The 19,443-nt window shown below is 35.3% G+C and overlaps 2 protein-coding genes and 1 pseudogene across 3 annotated transcripts; 2 read left to right on the top strand and 1 right to left on the bottom strand.

The window, feature by feature from the left end:
• The first annotated feature begins 2 nt into the window (after nucleotides 1-2).
• On the top strand, nucleotides 3-2,705 carry LOC143553774 (U-box domain-containing protein 32-like; annotated as a pseudogene). The gene is made up of 3 exons (XR_013138896.1): nucleotides 3-473; nucleotides 1,207-1,864; nucleotides 2,496-2,705. The product of XR_013138896.1 is annotated as a U-box domain-containing protein 32-like (transcript).
• A 3,751-nt stretch (nucleotides 2,706-6,456) lies between these two features.
• LOC143553772 (uncharacterized) lies at nucleotides 6,457-7,176 on the top strand. The gene has a single exon (XM_077043682.1). It carries the CDS (start codon nucleotides 6,457-6,459, stop codon nucleotides 7,174-7,176), a length of 720 nt encoding a protein of 239 aa, XP_076899797.1.
• Nucleotides 7,177-10,523: 3,347 nt separating this feature from the next.
• On the bottom strand, nucleotides 10,524-13,267 carry LOC143553745 (cytokinin hydroxylase-like). Its single transcript, XM_077043664.1, has 4 exons — nucleotides 12,991-13,267; nucleotides 12,523-12,752; nucleotides 11,668-12,288; nucleotides 10,524-11,047 (listed from the first exon to the last, which is right to left on the bottom strand). The coding sequence occupies exons 1-4, from the start codon at nucleotides 13,265-13,267 to the stop codon at nucleotides 10,619-10,621; spliced, it is 1,557 nt and encodes a 518-aa protein (XP_076899779.1). The 3' UTR covers nucleotides 10,524-10,618.
• Between the last annotated feature and the right edge of the window lie 6,176 nt (nucleotides 13,268-19,443).

Raw genomic sequence — 19,443 nt, 5'->3', positions numbered from 1 at the left:
CTATGTCTATAATATTAAAAACTGAAGAAATGAAAATAATGAAAAGTCAACGAGATCAGGTCATAAACGAGCTTCAGATGGTCAAAGTCCGAAACCTGGGACTTGCTGACCAGATTTCAGAAAACCAACGCACAAAAGAAGAATTGGAGAAGAGGATTGTTCAAGCGGTGAATCTGTTGATTACTTTTAGAGAAAGTCGAGATAACTTGCAAGACAAAGTTGATAATGCAAGGAGACAAATTAATAGGCTTGCAAGAAATGTATATGACGAGAGCGCGAATTTGTCGCATGCAGAATTTTATAAACCGTCTTTTATGGAAATTATGGAGGCGACTCAAGATTTTAATCAATCTTTGAAGATTGGTGATGGAAAACAAGGTAGCGTTTATAAAGGGATTCTTCGCCATTTTAAGGTTGTGATAAAGATGCTTCCTTCTGTTGGTTCTCAGAGTGATGCAGAATTTGAACATGAGGTAAATTGTTGCTAAATATTAAAGGTGGCTAATGGGCCCGGCCTCTTCGTCAACTCATTATATGTTCACGTTTGCATTTTCTTAATTATAGTATAATTTTATTTCTACGAACGCTTAGGAATTAGAATTTAGAACCCTGTAACACATTTGAAGCTTTGCCTCATTTAACCGGTTTCATTTAAATTCGTTTGTGTTCATTTATGTTCACTCGATTATATTCAATTATGGTTTGGTTACATCGGTCTAAGTTTATTCGTTTACGTGCATCAATATATTCATTTAAGTTTTTAGGCCCATTACACTTTAGTCTAGTTTTAGAAATTAAAATATTACCAATGAGAATTTATTCTAGTTTTAGTTTTTCTTGACCTTTTAGGCCTAACACATTTGCTTTTAATTGTTGTTAGCTCAGTTATGTTCTACATTTTGTTATTAACGAACGAACATAAACGGACACATACACAATCATTTTCTTAACGAGTAAACATGAACAAGAAAACCCTGTTTGTATTATTGTTCGTGTTCGATCGTTTGTTCGTTAGTTAAACAACGAACATGAACTTGCTCCTTCCGTGTTCGTTGGTTCGTTTACTGATCGAAAGTCGCCCACATAAAATACTTTAAATCATGTGACCTGTAAAAAGAGTTATTCACCCAACCCGTTACTCGACCCGCACATTTTTCCAGGGCAGTTTTGTTTACTGACTCTAGTCATTATATTAATTTCACGCAGGTGGAGATTTTGAACAGAATAAGGCATCCAAATCTCGTGACACTAATCGGTGTTTGTCCCGAAACAAGATGTTTAATATACGAATATCTTGAAAATGGCAACGTTGAAGATCAACTTGCTTCTCTTCAATGGCATAACCGAATAATAATCTGATCAGAAATATGTTCTGCACTAATCTTCCTCCACCGCAGCAAGCCTCAAATCATCCACGGAAACTTAAAACTTTCCAACATTCTACTTGACTCAAACCGAACATCCAAATTAAGCAACTTAGGAATCAACCATTTGGTCCCTAATATAAACAATGAACTCGAGGTTTCAGTTTCTTCAGACGTGTATTCATTTGGAGTTGTATTGTTAAGAATATTAACAGGGAGACCGGGTTCAAGTGTTGTAGATGATACAAAACACGCGTTAAAAGAAGGGTATTTTGGTAATATTTTGGATTTGACAGCTGGCGATTGGCCCGTTGAGCATGCGAAGGAGCTGGCGTATTTGGGTTTAAGATGTTGTGAAGAGAAACCGATGAACCGCCCCCGATTTTGTGGATGATGTATTGACAAAGTTGGAGACAATGAGGAATCTTGTAAAGGTAGCTTCGGTTGAGTCTGAGAATCGTCGCAAGATTCCGCCTTATTTCGTCTGCCCCATTTTTCAGGTACATTTTTCAGTAATAAACAATAATATTTGATGTAAAGATGCAAAATTGGGCGGCTGACGGGATCGTGCCAAAAGGGTTAATTAAACATTTTTTGTTTCTAATTTATGGTTGTCAAATATGATTACAAAAGATATAATTTCAATATTAATGCAACTACTAAATGATTCAAGAGGTATTAATTATTATGCATTTGCATAAACTTTTTCTTATATATAGTCTGCATGTGTAAAAAGACTAAAATGCCCTTCTATTTAGTAGAAAATTTATTGGAGTTAGTTGAGCAGAAACTGAAACCACAGTGACCGAAAAAAGTCAAATTATAACTATTGGACTAAAATGGTTATTTCGTCTAAACCACAGGGACTAAAACCGCAGTTTACTCTTTTGTTTATTTTACCTGTTTGACCCGTTGGAGAAAAATAAATTAATAAATTGACACAACGAGCGGAAATTGGCACCTAATGAATGCAAAGATAACAAAAACAAGATAAAGGATGTATGAAATGATTTAATAATGCATCTTCACTCTTGAAATTGTTTGATAATTAATTGTAATATAGTTTTTTTTTTCACTTTTTTGACATTATTTTTATGGTGCATAGAAATGAATGTATATGAGCATTTGCAGGAAGTGATGAAAGATCCATACATAGCATCAGATGGTTATACATATGAAGAAGATGCCATAAAAGGTTGGTTGAACATAGGCCACAAGACTTCACCTATGACAAACCTTGAGCTTGATCACTGTGACTTGTTACCTAATCATGCTCTTTTTGATGCAATTCAAAAATGGCAACAACATTCCTAAAATACCCCTAAGTTTGACTTTGACTGTATATCATAAACATACACTCAAGTATAGTACTCATTATGTTCTTGAAGCATTTGTGCAAATTGGATATTGGTACTTCAAACTATGAATAGTTAGCCGAAAATAAATCCATACCGGTAATGTAACGGATGACATGACTAACTTTTGCTTTCTTTACCATGTGCAATCTCATTCTAGCGGAAAAGTAATTTCGTATACCCCTAACTCTCTTTCAAAGCAATTTACAACATTCTGATTGGGCAAGAATTAGTCAGTAGTTAATCAGAGGCTGCCAGTGGCATGCTCGTGAATTTTTTTCTAGCGTCAATGTTTCTTGGTCTTGGATTTCTTAATTTTTTCCTAGCGTCAATGTTTCTTGGTCTTGGATTTCTCTCAACTTGACGTTCAAATTTTGGTTGGGTCGGGAGTATGTTTCCATTCATTATTTCATGACGTATGGACCTCTAATTAAATTTGCTTGCTTGGTTTCATATTTTTGACTATAGCGTCAAGAATCAATTGGTTTTCGTTCGGAAAAATCTCATGGAAAATTATTTCATTTAGTTTTTTTCGGTAGCGTTCTTTGAAGATGAAGATTCAAAGTTTGATACTTTCTTTTGAGGTCTCTCTATTTTACCTAACAAGTTTTAAACAACTTCAAATCACCTTAAACTGAATATTCAAGTTCAAACTTCTAACAATTTAAATTTCAATCCAAGACTTAACTTAGTCAAATAAATAAGCATATCAAATATGAATACATATAAACACCCAACTTTCAAAGTTTCAACTTTTAATTTATAAAAATAAATGTGAATGTGAATTACCTTGGGCCGGGTTAAACTGCTTAGACTTTTTGAATAAATGTGAATGGAAAATTGGTAAACTGGGCCTTTAATTGTATGAAAGATTTCTGGGCTTGCTATATTTAATAAATATGAGACGGGTGCCTGTGCGATACGGTGGGGAACAAAAATCCTAGTAATCATGTAACAATTATGGATGTTCAAGATTCGTTTGAAACCTTGAATACATTTAAACCAATCATCACTGTTGGTCAACCGGTTTTTGAATGTTCAAACCACAGCAAACGGTTTGATTTACGGTTTATACTGAAAATCGGCCATATCAAACCGGACCGGACGGTAAACATATTATTCAGTTTTAGTTTTCAATGAAAAAAAATCGAACCAATGGTTTGGCTCACGGTTTAACTTATAAACCCGTTAAAACCGAATTGTGAATACCCATATGTAACATGCTATTTTTTTTAACTTAGAAAAAGTTATAGAAATACTATACCCCATTAAAGACTATATAAAGCTCACTTTTGTGGTGCAATTAATTTTTTTAGCTTATGAAAAAGCTACGGTCGTTGGAAAATCGTTGGTGGGAGTTGGTTTCCAATTAAAATTAACATGAATATATGGGTAAAGATGAAGGTCTAAATTTGTAACTATTTTTTAAATTTACAAAATTTGAGTAAAGTTGTGGAGACAATATTGTAACTATTTGTAGGTATATTTTCTAATGGACAATTTTGCTCATATAATACATGCTATATAAGGTGTATCTTATGCATTACAAGTTGTAAACTATTTAAAAAGTAAGTGTCTTGATTTACCCATTAATAGTGTATTATATGTATAAATAGAGTTAAGTTGATAAAACAAAATTTGACCTTTTATTTTCTTAAAATCTAGTATCTATGACCTACGTGTTGCAGCACCGTTAAAAAATAAATACAAATTTCATGCTTAAAACACAGAAAAGTTAAATGACTTCAAAAGTTTATATAAAAAAATAATATCTTTTATGTAAGCTCAAGCGTTAAAGCAAAAACGTTAATGATACCTGAAAACTTATGTAAAAAGTAAAGCACATTGCGATGAGACTGTTAGTTGAATAAAAATTTAGATGTAAACTTTGAACCACACACGTTGTAGCGTGACAACTCGAAATTCAATTGAGTTTGCTTTACTATAGTATATAATAATTATAATAGTAATAATAATAAATAATAGCAGTAGTAGGTAAATAAATTTATAAAAGTTAGGGTTTAAAACTATAAAGGTTATTTTATACTTATACTAATACTCTTAAGGGAAGAAAACATATTTGCCTTACTAGTAACTATGAGAAAAAAAAAAAGAAGGCAATCATCAAATATCATCGTTATCACTAACCATCGTTAAACAGTAACAAAATTGTACAGTGTTTCAATGAGCGAAAGAATTTTTTTAAGAGGAAAATTCTTTAAATAGGTATATTTAAAAACAAGTTTCAAGTTTTAAGTATTATTTGTAAAAGAATTTCAAAAACAAGTCTAGTCGTGATGTCTAGATTCTTGGTGTCAACGAGTAGTTTACAAAACTAGTCGCGATGACTATTTTAGGCTAAGAAAATTTCAGGGACGTGTATTTTGGCGCCCTAAACTTGTTGGGACGACTAGTTTGGGTAAAAAAATAGTCTAGACGAGTTTTTATGAATATTTTTGTACTTTTCTTAATATTATATTATTATATTTAATTTACTCATAATTAGTTTTTCTTTTACAACTTTTACAATATAAAGTTTTACTAAAATCTAAATACACCATTGAGACGCGTTTTTTTTTATCTATGTGCCGACATAAGATTTATTCAAAACCGAGCGGGTAAAAAAAACCTCGATATAAATTTGATCTGCTCAGTTTTGAATAAAATTTATGTTCGCGCGTAGATAAAAAAGCACGTCTCAATGGTGTATTTGGATTTTAGTAAAACTTTATATTTTAAAAGTTATAAAAAAAACTAATTATGAGTAAAATTAAATATAATAATATAATGTAATACTTTACTTTCAAGTTTTAAAAATTAAATTACATCGAAACAGAAGGCAAGTGGACAACAAGTTACGCCGCTACTCCTTTTTGAATCCCCAATTTTTTAAAAACTACATTTGCTGATCTTGGAGTCATAATATTACTATGCATGACCCGTTGAACACGAGTAATATTAAGAAAAGTATAAAAAATTGATAAAAATTCGTCAAGACTATTTTTTTTTACCTATTTAGGGCATCAATATACTCGTCTATGAAATTTCTTATCTTAAAAAATAGTCGTCGCGACTAATTTTATAAACCACTCGTTGATACTAAAAATTTAGTCGTCATGACTGGTTTAAAATACATATTTTTGGAATTATTTACAAATAATACCTAAACTAAAACTTGCTTTTAAACATATCTATTTTTGAGAATTTTCTCTTTTTTTAAACGACATATGTGTGGCTTCATATCATAATTGGTAGGCGTTTTAAAACTTGTGAAGTAGATTGAAAAACGATATTATAATATATTTAACGTATAAAAAATATAATAATTAATAAGTAATAATAATTTGCAGTTTGACTTCACAGCTTGTATGCTAGCTAGTCCCTATATCCGTTATTTTGAGGTCAAAATTAGTAATCCCATTAAAGTGACATTGCGCCTAACGTATTATTTGTGACATATATAAAATATATAATACATACAATATTAATTTTAATTCTTTATTTCATGCAAGTACAACCAGGTGGGCGACCGCGTACTACGTAGAACCGTAGACTGATTTCATCGTACTCGGTCGTTGACCCGGTCAAACCCACGTGTCATACTTTTCACTTTCTCCATGCACGTGCATGTAACACTCCTTCTTTCTCTCTCATCCTCACAAACCCTAATTTCCTCTCTCTAAAACCAACATATCCACCATTTCAACAATAAATTTAAGAACAAAATCGTTGTAAAAATGTCCGGTAGGGCGGTCCCGAAAGACGAAATCGCCCTCGAAAAAGAATCCAAACATGCCCACCAACCAAAATCCCAACTCCACCGCGGCATCCTCTCATTCCAACAACTCAACGCCCTCGCCATCGACCTCGTCCTCTCGGCCTCGGGCATGGTCTCCATCGAAGCGTTTGCTTTTGTCACATTCTCCTTCTTCTACATGTACTTCCTCTCAAAAGTCTCATTTCCCACCCTCACACTCTCACCATCCCATAACCACTTAGTCTTTGGTAACATTAGTAATAATATTAATCGCCTCCTCAACCTCTACTCCTTTGCAGGTGCGGTTTTCGGGTTGTTTCTTCCCGTAGCGTATATCTTTGAAGGTATTATTGAAGGGGATAAAGAGGGGATTAAAGCGGCCACTCCACATGTGTTTTTGTTAGCTAGTCAGTTGTTTTTGGAGGGTGTGGCGTATTCGGATCGGTTTTCCTTGCCAATGAGGGTGTTGGTGCCGGTTGTGTATAATTCGACGCGGGTGTTTACGCTGATGGAGTGGGTGAGGAGTGAGATATTGAAGGTGGAACAAGAGTGTCATGGGAGTAGTAGAAGATTGGTTATGGGGAGGATATTAGCGGTGATTAATATGGTTTATTGGAGTGTTAATTTGTTTGGTGTTTTGTTGCCGTTTTATGTTCCTTTAGCTTTTAAGAGATATTATTCAGATGAAAAGAAAGATTGATATAATGATGAAAATATTGTCAAATTGAGAGTTTTTTTGGTTTGGATAATTTAGAATGTGTATATAATTAGGGGCGAGAGGAAATATGGCCGAGGCTGCTCTGGTGTGGTGCTGTCAGCCTCGGCCATGTTTCCCCGCTAGTCAAGTTGATATTGCCATTTGGTAAGATGATTTATCAAAGATGATGCAATTAAAATGAAACGTTGATTAATATAAGTTTTATGATTTGTATAGAGTGAATACTTTTTTTTTCTTAAAGATTTTTCATTGAAAGTTAAAAAAATCTAATTACAATAAAGTGACAGGCATATATAACTAATATAACGGAATCCTATATGTATGTGTCTCAGCTTTACCCTTGGCATACGGTTGTTGCAACAAGCCACCAGCGACTTCCGAGAGTCCTGAGCTGATAGTTGCACGTTCGGATGACGTATCACTGTCTTTTGCAAAACCCATTGGTATCTAAGAGTTGCTTAGAGACATAAGTTGTGATACCAATGAAACCACTTCACACTTGCTAGATTAAATTTTGATAGAGAACTTAATTAGAGATTCACTTGGACATTTACAAACCATTAAATCAGAGTTGTCGCATCATATTCCAAAATTTTCACTTCTTCGACTGCCCTCAAGTTACTTTTATAATCACACACCCAACATAATTTTATGAAATGTGTAGTCTGTTTACGCCCTAACATGTTTTATGTTATCTCGTTTAGTTTTCTTGTATGCATTCTTTGTATTTGTATATAGATAGCGACGTACCAATGACGCATGATCATTTCATACGCTTTACACATTTTTCATATTTCCTACTAGACCTTTGCACTATTTATAATATGAGAAAATATAAGCATAAAAGAGTTGGCATTATTTCCACTATAAAGGATCAAGTGCAGTCTATAAACATAACATGATAGGAGAGGCAATCATTTCCCTAAAAAGAGTATGGGGCTACTAATAATGTGTCACAATGATATAGTGCTATGTAGGATTTAAAGTGTGTTACATGTGACTTTTATAATTTGCTTTAATTAAAAAAAAAAACTTTATAAACAGGAAAGAGTCAAAACTATATTTAATGGTGTTTACTCTGTTTAGGTAAAATGTCATGAAAATAAGAACTTTTTTATAAATAATAACCATTTTATGATTAAATTAATGCAGTTTGCTAGCAGCTTAGCTCGTAGAGCTAAGAGCATCTCCACCGGTAGGGAAATAATTGGTTTTTGGTGACAAGGCATGGGGCAAACGAAAGGAGGCAGGTGAAGACAAACGTTTGTATTAGGTTTCGTTTGCATTCTCAAACGTTTGGGAGGTGGGTTTGTAGTGGCACCACCACAACCATTACACACAAATCATATATATAATACATACATATATATACATATTTATTATATTTTAATGAGGTTTAGATTGGTTTATGGGTGAAGGAAAAGTAAAGTTTTTAGGTGAAAAGTTTAAAGTATGATATGACGATAAGGTGGATGCTTGAATTGGTTTATGGGTGGAGATGCTCTAAAACTTTTACCATCCGTCGGCAGAGTAAATCTTATTCAATTTATTTTTTACCTAAAGAAAGTGGAAGATGTGGTGATCACTTGAGGCCCACTAATCATAGTTAGCCAATAAGTCATTTCATCACTTGAACACTAGATCTAAATTTCATATGAGGTGCGTGATCACCTTACCAGTTGAACCAAATCTATATTTTTTAAATTAAATATAAAACCAAATTAAACAAAAAAAAAACAACTTTTCATCAGTTAAAAAGAACTAAAATAAAAATAAAAAAAAACACTAAAAGTTACAAATAAATTTATTCGTGTTGCCTTAGCTAACATGAACCTTCAGCCTAAATGGCTTTCTTTGGACCCAAACTTTATTTGCTTGAACAATATTCTATTTTTATTTATTTATTAATTTTTTATGAAAGAATGTTGAAGAGTAGGAGAATAAATGTGTTTAAAAAATATATTGCTGAGTTTGATTTTTTATATAGAGTAAAAAAATATTTCTTTTCAAAGGTTAAAATTAAGGCCATTGCCCAACGTCTCCATTTTTCTATTTTGATTGTGATAGTGGTCACTGAGACTCTGGCACATGAGATGGTGTTTCGTGACGGCAATGGTGTGGTGTATTAGCTATCAAATCATATTTGAGCTTTGTGATTTTTTGTTTCTTTAAATGGACCCTTCTTAGCAATTAGTTTCTAACATTAGGCTTTCCTTAAGGTTTTAAACTTTGTGGGCTAGCTAATCCTTTTTCTATTTAACCTCATAGCCCAGCAACATGACAATAAAATCTTAAAGCATTCCTTACATTAAACTTGACATTTTTGCTTCTTTACCACTTTTAGATATAGTGTATGTGAAACGTAAACAACACTCGATAATATAGGGTGGCTCGGCTACGATCTCGTGGGGCGGCTTGGTGGAGATCAAGATAATAATTAAATTAATTATTATCAGTATCAGATTATTTTTTTTTAATTGTTTTGTTTATCCAGTATCTTGTTTTTAAATTTGAGTTATATTCTAATTTCTAGTTTGAGTTTGAGTAGGAGAATAAATGTAAGAGTGCTTATATATAAACACATTAGTTCTTTGTTTCAAGTAGTAGTAGTTGGTTTCCAGTTTAATAAAAACAGAGATTCGAGCAATTTGTTCAAACCCTTGTGTACAAGTGTCCGATTGGTGCAGATTACCATCTTGATATTCAACAGTGTATGTGTTAAGACCATTCACAATAAGAAAACAAAAAAATATACCCAGAAATGTAACATATGTCACACGTATAAAAATGTCACACTCCCAACTAACAAATAGCTAACTCGTGGCTAAACCATTAAGAATTACGGACAATGAGGGATCTTTTTACCCGCTCAATCCCGTCAAACTTAATTGCATTAAGTATTATGACTAAAAAGACCCAAAAAACGAAGCAAACTTAACATAATCCAATAAAGAATGTTGAGGCTTACTCTTCCAAAAATTTCTTCATTCCTCGAATGTCAATATTAACCACCTCTTGTTTTCATTTTAACCACTCATCTCTCTCTCTACAGACACACATAAATATTTAAATGGCCTCACCGTTATCCAAATTTAGGCGTTGTTGTCCAAAACCGGCCACCAAAAAAATTGTCAAAACCAGAAGCCATACAGTAAGTAAAAAGTGTTCGGTAAAAATAAGAAAAGCCAATCTTAATAAGGACTTATTGTGAATGCTTTTGTATTCAAATAGTATAAGTTAAAGAAATAAGAAACAAACATTATACATGGAATTCAGTTGCTTCCTTGTACAAACACTACCATATGACCTGTTTTATTGACCTAACAACATATGGGCGGATGATAAAGTTACATGTACTCATATCCATAGTAAGAACTATAATAATAAAAAACCTCTCTGGTTATCAGTAAGTACATGTATAAACCTACAACGGTTTCATAATCAGGGGTAAACCTTGCATAGGCCGAAGGGAAAGCATAACCGCGGGTAAATGGGTGTAATTTGGTGATAAGGAAAACGAAAACCTAGTTAGGATTAAGCTCAAAACAATTTTGTACTCCATTGCGCTTAAATTTCGACCCACACACATTCGACCTCCAAACCCAAAAGGCAAATACCCCATTTTGTTTTGGCACCCACCATACAAGTCATCCTTGAACCGCCCGGGATTAAATTCATTGACATCTTCACCCCAAAACTCACGATCATGGTGCATTGCGACCACATCAATCCATATGTTGGTGCCATCAGGGATTACAGAATCTTGGTCTACTCTAATGCCACCTCGTACTTGTCTTTGTACGTTTGGCGCCGTCGGATATAATCTCAAAACTTCATTCATCACCCATCCCATCTGTTGTCATAAAATATAATGATAAAAACAAATCAATATCTTCATTTGATAGTTGTAACATGAAAAGAAAAAAGAATTAAAATGTTATGATAAGATTCTGTTTGCTTACTTAACGTGATCTATAACTTAACTAACATGATATATCTATTAACGCGACTTGTTTTAAATGGACACTTGATATTATTCAATTGAATTCCTTTGTTTGGCAAGATTTTATCGTAATTATACCATATATAGCAAAATATTTAATATTCATGTTGTACTTATCACTATCCACAGGTGATTTTATCAAACCTAACATCTAGCCTAACAATAATACAATAAAGAAAACAAATGGAACAAACTAATTTCTAATAATGATTATCAACGAGGATGTTTCTTAAGTGTCTTAAGATTCTTGTTAATCAACAAAGAGAGATTTATTATTATTTAGAAATATTCTTAGTATTTATGATTGCAGTATAGATAGCTTAAAATATATTTATAGATAACAAAAATAATCGGGTGGGTCAGTGGTCTGTCAGTGATCCAAACGATGGTTAAAAAAAACATAACAAAAACAAACAAGAAGCCCTAGCATGTTACTATGTACCAACTAATAAGTGAATAAAACATGTTACCTTCTTTAGACGAGCAACTGTGGTTGCATCAATGTCACCATCTCCAATCACTTGGATGATTTCTTCTCTAAGCTCATCTTGCCACATGGGGTGTTCTGCTAATAGTAATAAGCTCCAAGTGATTGCCAAAGCTGTGGTCTCATGCCCACCAAAAAAGAATGTTTTACATTCATCCACAAGCTCCCTTGTACTCAATTTCCTCCCTTTCTTTCCATCCACATGGTTTTCTGCCAACAAAACCCCTAAAAGATTTTGCTGTTCTTGTACACCACCATTTTCAGCCATCGATCTCTTTCGATCAACGATGATCGACATAAGTAGGGCATCTATCTCTTTCCCAAGTCTTTCGGCTTCGAGATTTTGCCCCAAACACATGTACTTGCCGAAAGGTACGCCTACATAACGGCTGGACTTGAATAGTGTCTCTTGCATTGCTCTTAGTTTCTTGAAAACAGTTCTACCGTTTTCGTAATTCATTCCAAAGCTTGTTTTCGCGATAATTTCGCCTGCCGTGCTTATGATTTCTCGTTCTATTTCGATCTCTGGTTTCCCGTTGTTGATTAAATCCGCCCATCGGTCAAGCATGCTTCTTGTTGTCTCCACCATCATGCTTGACATTGCCTGCTAATTAAACATGTGCAATAATATTAGTATGATTATTAGAGATAGTAATAACAAGTACTAAAATCTATGTAACCCTATTAATTATTTTTTTCTGGTAAACATGAAAACCCATTATCTAAAAAACTCATTGGACGTAATTTACCAATATCTGCTAACTAACAAGATCAGTTAAATCACAAACATTCAAAAGATTACGCAGGAAACCAGTGAAAGCAAGATATCATACTGCACCTTTAGGTTAGAAGGGGAGAATGCAGGAGTGATAACATGACGATGGCGAACCCAATCATCACCTTCAACCATTACTAAACCATCACCAAACATGGGTTTCCTATCGTTCTTGAATACGTTTGGTTTTCCCCAGCTTTTCCCCATAACCCCAGACGAAATCGTCTTCAAGAACTCCGGATCAGCAATGTACAAAAAAGGCTTGGTTCCTAACCAGTACATAAACACCTTCCCTGCAAAATCAAGAACGATAAACCCTAATTCAGTTAAACTCTTGAGTGTGCGCGCTTAACGTGTAAATTGTATTGATAAAATTATAATTTGAAATTGTTGTTAATTAAAATTGACAAGGTAGTGATTACATACAAAACGCCACCTTTAACTTCAACTAATTACATTGTGTATAATAAATTTAATCAAAATTTCGACAAAAGAATTTTAAACTTATAATAATAATCAAAGATTAATTACCATATGATTTTTGCCATTGAGAGAAAAATGGGAAAACACTGGAATGAATATCATTCGACACAGTGGAAGACGATGAACACGATCTGATCTTCATCGTCTTCTTCATCTCGACGATGTTACCTAGCGGGAAGCTGGGAGGTGGACCCGAAAAGCCATTACTGGCGAGCTTTCTGTAAGCTCTAATGGGCAAAACCCAACAAGAATACAAGACCCTCCATAACATAAACGAAAAACATGCAGCCATTGCAAAGATAAGAGCTTGAATAATATTCTCCATTGATCTGTTGTAAGCTAGTAAGATAGCTAGGTAGATTAATATTTAGTATGGGAATGAATATGTTGTTTGATAATGTCGAAAGATGGCGAATGGTGTTGGATATTTATAGGCAAATATGAATGGAACGTATAAAGTTTGACTGAAAATCTCAAATGGCCACCTGAAATATATGGAATATTGAATGAAGAATTTGAATATGCGAAAATATAGACGGTGGTCACACTAAATATAAAATTCTTTTGCACTTTTTCCTTCCGTCCAATAAGTTTTCTTTACACGGTTTAAATTTAAAAAGGGCAAAAAGACATACCCTAAATGCCATTACACTCAAAAGGCATTGCCAAACTATGAAGTTTTTGAAGTTTCTATTCTAAATCCGTCGGATCTAACGGTTTAAATATGATAAACGATGGTTTTTTAAACCAGTTATTTTCATCGTGACATCGTATCTAATCAAATACAGTCAGTTTTCATTAAAATCTAAAATTCTGCCATATCTCACTAAACATTGTTGGAAATTTCATCGGATATAGCATGTAATACCTTTGGATTTTATAGATAATACCGTCAGATTTCACAAGTATTATTGTCGATACACAATTAACGTTGTTGGACCTCAAAAGATAATTATGGCGTCTGACAACAAATATAGTTGTCAACGATTTATGTGACACGTGACGTGATATAATCTGAAAAAAATACGGCTTCCAACAATAAAAACTTGAGATCGACATTTTCATAACGGTTTGATCAAATGTACAATCTTTTGATTTGATTGGTAACTTGGTAAATTGAAAAGTTTGAGGAATTTTTTTTTAGAAAATTTATAAGTAATTTAATTTACATTAAAAACCCATGTGATAATATAAAATAAAAGGTATATAATAAATTTATGGGTGTACACATCTATATATTCTATTAAAAAAATTCATTTGGGCTAATTCCTATTGGTTTATTACTATAGTTTTCATACGTACTAAGGTTTCTCAAGTTTTATTGGTAATTAAATAATTCAAAAATAAATAATATTATTCAAAAGTAACAATTCAATTCATATATTAATGCTAATGATTATGATATTAAATAAAATAGTAACTCCTAATTTACATATGTAAAGTTAAATACTATTTAACTTTACACATTTTGGTCATATATATTCAACACATAATGTTGGTGGGTTAGACACTTTTACATTAATGATTTTATAATACTTTATGCCGTTTGAAGTTAACCGTTATTCTTCATGTCAAGTAGACTAAGGAATGTTATTTCCGTTTTTCGATTAATGTTTATAACTTCTATGTTTTTACAATTATATTACGAACATACAATAAAAAAACCACAATTGTGACTTAATTTAATACTCTCTGTTATCCCGTTTTTCTAATTGTTACGTTTTGTGTATTAAAATCCTTCATAATTAAAAGTTTTTTTAATTACATTGAAGCAGAAGGCAAGCGGGCAACAAACTGCGCCGCTACCCCTTTTCAAATTGCAAAACCCAATCTTTTAAACAGCAAAACTAAATAGCACGCTATATACGTTTTTTTCTGTCAACATTTATGGTGTTCCTCATTTTTATATAATAACTTAGTTATATTATATTACAAATGTCTTTAAAATCAAAGAAGCGCAATTTTGTTCAATCAACCTCTTCCAATAAAGGAGTAATTCAAACGGTTAGTCATTTTTAATATTCTTTATTTACCCTTCAAATGTTATATAATAATGCTTTTTTTATATAAAAGTGCAGTGTCGACACCAAGAGAACCACCGAGTAGCATTGAACGGCAACAAATTATTTATAACGCTTTAATACAATAGCATATATTTAAATTCATTTTTTTAAGTTATTAGCTTCAAGTTAAAGCTTACATCAAAGGATACAATATAATATAAACATGAATAAGTATTTCTACACCGCGCGCTGCGACGATGCAGGTTAAATGCATTACATGTGTAACACCCCGACCAAAGGCGGATTATACATCGGGGCGCCACATATTGTTTCATTACTCGTGACACTATTGGGTGTCAATATTTAATAAATACATTCATTCGCGCACGCGCAAGGTATACATAAGATAACATAAATCATCATAAATCAATATATTATAAATCATAATATTCGAACAGCAAAAACTTGTCTTGATACATTTTAATCTAGGTCCAAAATAAAGAAAACTTCCTATGTGTCCACAAGCTCCAAAACAGCTACTGCAAACCTGAACATGTGTTAAAATAAACGTCAAACACTTGCGTGTTGGTGAGAAATCAAGTTTAATACAATACATAGGTAACAATAAATCTGCGCGCAACACGTGTATGTCTGGTGTTTAACAAGGGTGCAATCAGATTGTGATCAAGCCTAAATAGATCATAGCTCATAGTTCATAGTTCAATCCGTGCTCCCAATTGAGCACAAAAACGAGAAAACATCTGTGCAAGTGTAAACAAAGAAAACCGTAAACGATAGGTCTCCCGTGTTCATCTAATGGATCCATGAAAACTTCGGAATAGGCCGAACAAAGCGGTTAATGATACACACATACAAATAAACAGCCAAGTAAACGTCCTCAACACATGGGATACTGCGCGACTAAAGTTCATAAACAAGTTTAAGACTCTAAGTTTGTATGAACACATGATCATCCCAAAACATTAAAAGCAAAAAGGGATTAGGTACGAGATTACTCACTTGATAAACGATGCGGTGTAAGATAAAGCAAGAACCAACTTTAAACTAGCACAAGTTAACCTATAATTAAAGATTATTGTTTTAATGATCTGTTTTAAGTCTTGATTATAAGTTAGCATAATTAATGAGTAAATTATTATATATAATATATATATTACCGGAAAAGCAGGGCAGAACAGGGAGGAAGACGGAGGCAGAGAGGAGGCGGCAGAGAGAGCAAGGAGCAAGAGAACAGGAGAGATTAAGTGTTTGTGTGTGTAGTGTTATGAAAATATTATTATTATTTATAGAGAAACCCTAGGAGACACAATCCCTAGAAAAGGGGAAAAAGATCTCAAAAAGCAAAAGATTCCAAAAGCAAAAGATATCAAAAGATATGGCAGCAGGGAAAAAGAGAAAAAAGCTGACAGGTTAACAGTAAAAAGGCATGGGCGGTTCAGAAAAAGGTACTGGTCAAGCATGGCAAAAGCAGATCTCAAAAGATTATGTCAGTCACTTTATCTGCCAACCAATGGGGTTGGTGCGCATGCTGCGCCGAAAGTAACTTTTCAGACATAAAGCAGATTAGGTTAACAGCTCAAAAGATAAGACAACACAAAAGCAAACGGCTAGATTAAACAGAAAAAAAACTCAAAGGGTTCAGCGCGAGAAGGCTCGAGCGCGAAGGCAGACACAGAAGGTCAAGAGAGCGCGAGCGCGAAGGCAGACGGAACCAACCTTAACGCGTCGCGGGAAGAACTACATTTCTTAGCGCGCTGCGGGAGGAACTAAAATTCCTAGCGCGCCGCGGGAAGAACTATAATTCTTCGCACGTCGAGGGATGAACTACGATTCTTAGCGCGCTGCGAGAAGAACTACAATCCTTAGCGCGTCGCGGGAAGAACTACCGTTCTTAGCGCGCTGCGAGAAGAATTACAATTCTTAGCGCGCTGCGAGAAGAGTTCGTCTCGCGTATCGCTGAAACAGGTGGTCTTCACGCAGGATTCCTTGTAAGGGGTCTGGCGCGTGGAGCTGCGCAGACAACCTTAGGCGGGAAGGAACAAAGGACAAGCAGAGAGTTAGAAGAAAAAGAGGGAAACAAGGCGGAAAGAGAGAAGAGGGACGGGACGGCGGAAAGAAAGAGAGAGAAAGAGGCGGGAAGGAAAATATATTATTATTATTAAAAGTAAAATATAAGTATAAATAATTATTAAATCATAAAAGAAAGAGATCGGATAAGGGAAACGGGTACCTGGGTCGGGTCGGATCGGGGCAGATGTCACAGTCTCCCCTACTTTAAGAAATTTCGTCCCGAAATTTATCTCGAAGTAGGTTGCGCAGAGAACAGGTGCGGGTACTTGATCTTCATTTGATCTTCCATTTCCCATGTAAACTCGGCTCCGCGCTTGGACTCCCAGCGAACTTTCACGATAGGGATACGACTGCGCTTGGTTTGCTTTACCTCGCGATCCATAATCTCAACAGGCTTCTCAACGAAATGCATAGTTTCATCAACTTGAACTTCATCAAGTGGAATGTGAAGGTTCTCGTCAGCTAAACACTTCTTAAGATTGGATACATGGAACGTTGGATGCACATTGCTGAGCGCGGGCGGCAGGTCAAGTCTGTAGGCAACTTTTTCCTACACGCGCGAGAATCTTAAATGGACCAACATAACGAGGAGCAAGCTTACCCTTCTTCCCAAAGCGGACAACACCCTTCCAGGGCGACACTTTGAGGAGAACAAGATCACCAACTTGAAATTCGAGAGGCTTCCGCCTACGATCTGCGTAACTCTTCTGTCGGCTTCTGGCAGTCAGCAGATGATCACGGATCTTGGCGATTTTATCGGTTGTCTCTTGAACAAGTTCGGGTCCTGTGATTTGAGTTTCACCCACTTCGCTCCAACAAATCGGGGAGCGGCACTTACGACCGTAAAGTGCTTCAAATGGGGCCATACCGATACTGGAATGATAGCTGTTATTATAAGAGAACTCGATCAAAGGCAGGTGCGAATCCCAATTACCTCCAAAATCAAGAACACTAGATCGGAGCATATCCTCAAGAGTTTGAATAGTTCGCTCAGACTGACCGTCAGTCTGAGGATGATATGCCGTACTCATGTCCAAGCGAGTTCCTATCGCAGATTGGAGAGATTTCCAAAAGCGAGATATAAAACGGCCATCGCGATCGGATATGATGCTCAAAGGAGTACCATGGCGGCAGACAATTTCCTTGACATAAAGCTGCGCGAGTTGCTCGACACGGTAGTTTTCACGAATGGGCAGAAAGTGAGCAGACTTAGTCAAACGGTCCACTATTACCCAAATGCTATCATGTTTGCTTGCTGTCAAAGGTAACTTGGTAATAAAGTCCATCGCTACACATTCCCATTTCCACGTAGGAATTTCTGGTTGTTCGAGCAAACCAGATGGGAGTTGGTGTTCAGCTTTTACTTTAGAACAAGTCAGGCATTTAGCTACGAACACAGCAATATCCTTTTTCATACCAGGCCACCAATAAGAAAGGCGCAAATCCTTGTACATCTTATCAGCGCCGGGATGAACAGAATACCGAGATTTGTGTGCTTCACACAGGATGACAGAGCGAAGATTCTCACCACAGGGAATCCAGATGCGATTAAGATAGCAGAGAATTCCACTCAGATTAGGAACAAAGTGCGCTTCCGCGCCACACGCTAACTCGGCGCGAAGGCTACCATTACTGATGGATGCGCGCTGCGCGTCACGAATGCGCGATTCAAGGTTGCTTTGGATCGGCGCGAAGTGAAGCTGCGTGCGCGGCAAAATACAGTTAAGCTGGCAGGGTTTTCGGCTGAGCGCATCGGCTACCACATTAGCCTTACCAGGATGATACCGGATCTCACAATCGTAATCGCTGATGAGTTCGTTCCATCGGCGTTGCCTCATGTTGAGTTCCTTTTGATCAAAGATATGCTGAAGGCTTTTATGGTCAGTGTAAAGGATACACTTAGTACCATAAAGGTAGTGTCTCCAGATCTTCAAGGCAAAAACAACTGCACCAAGTTCGAGGTCGTGAGTTGTATAATTCTTTTCATGAACCTTAAGTTGCCTTGATGCGTAAGCGATAACCTTGCCTCGTTGCATAAGAACACAACCGAGACCTTGGTTGGAGGCATCGCAGTACACGACAAAATCATCATTACCCTCAGGTAGCGCAAGAACAGGAGCTTCACACAACAGACGCTTGAGCGTTAGAAAGGCTTCTTCTTGCTTCGAGCCCCAAATATACGGTTTACCTTTGTGCGTTAGAGCTGTTAAAGGCAAAGCGATCTTTGAGAAGTTCGAAATGAAACGCCGGTAATAACCAGCTAAGCCCAGAAAGGAACGGATCTCAGAAGGAGAGGATGGCGTAATCCAGTTCTTGATTGCTTCAATTTTGGATGGGTCGACATGAATACCCATCTTGTTGACAACATGACCAAGAAACTGTACTTCATCAGACCAGAATTCACACT

Source organism: Bidens hawaiensis, unplaced genomic scaffold (assembly GCF_021521415.1).
Source record: "Bidens hawaiensis isolate Kalapana, Puna unplaced genomic scaffold, B.hawaiensis_p1.1 tig00017357_1, whole genome shotgun sequence".
NCBI lineage: Eukaryota > Viridiplantae > Streptophyta > Magnoliopsida > Asterales > Asteraceae > Bidens > Bidens hawaiensis.
The sequence above is the reverse complement of the archived record's forward strand: the minus strand, read 5'-3'. Positions and strand labels throughout refer to the sequence as shown.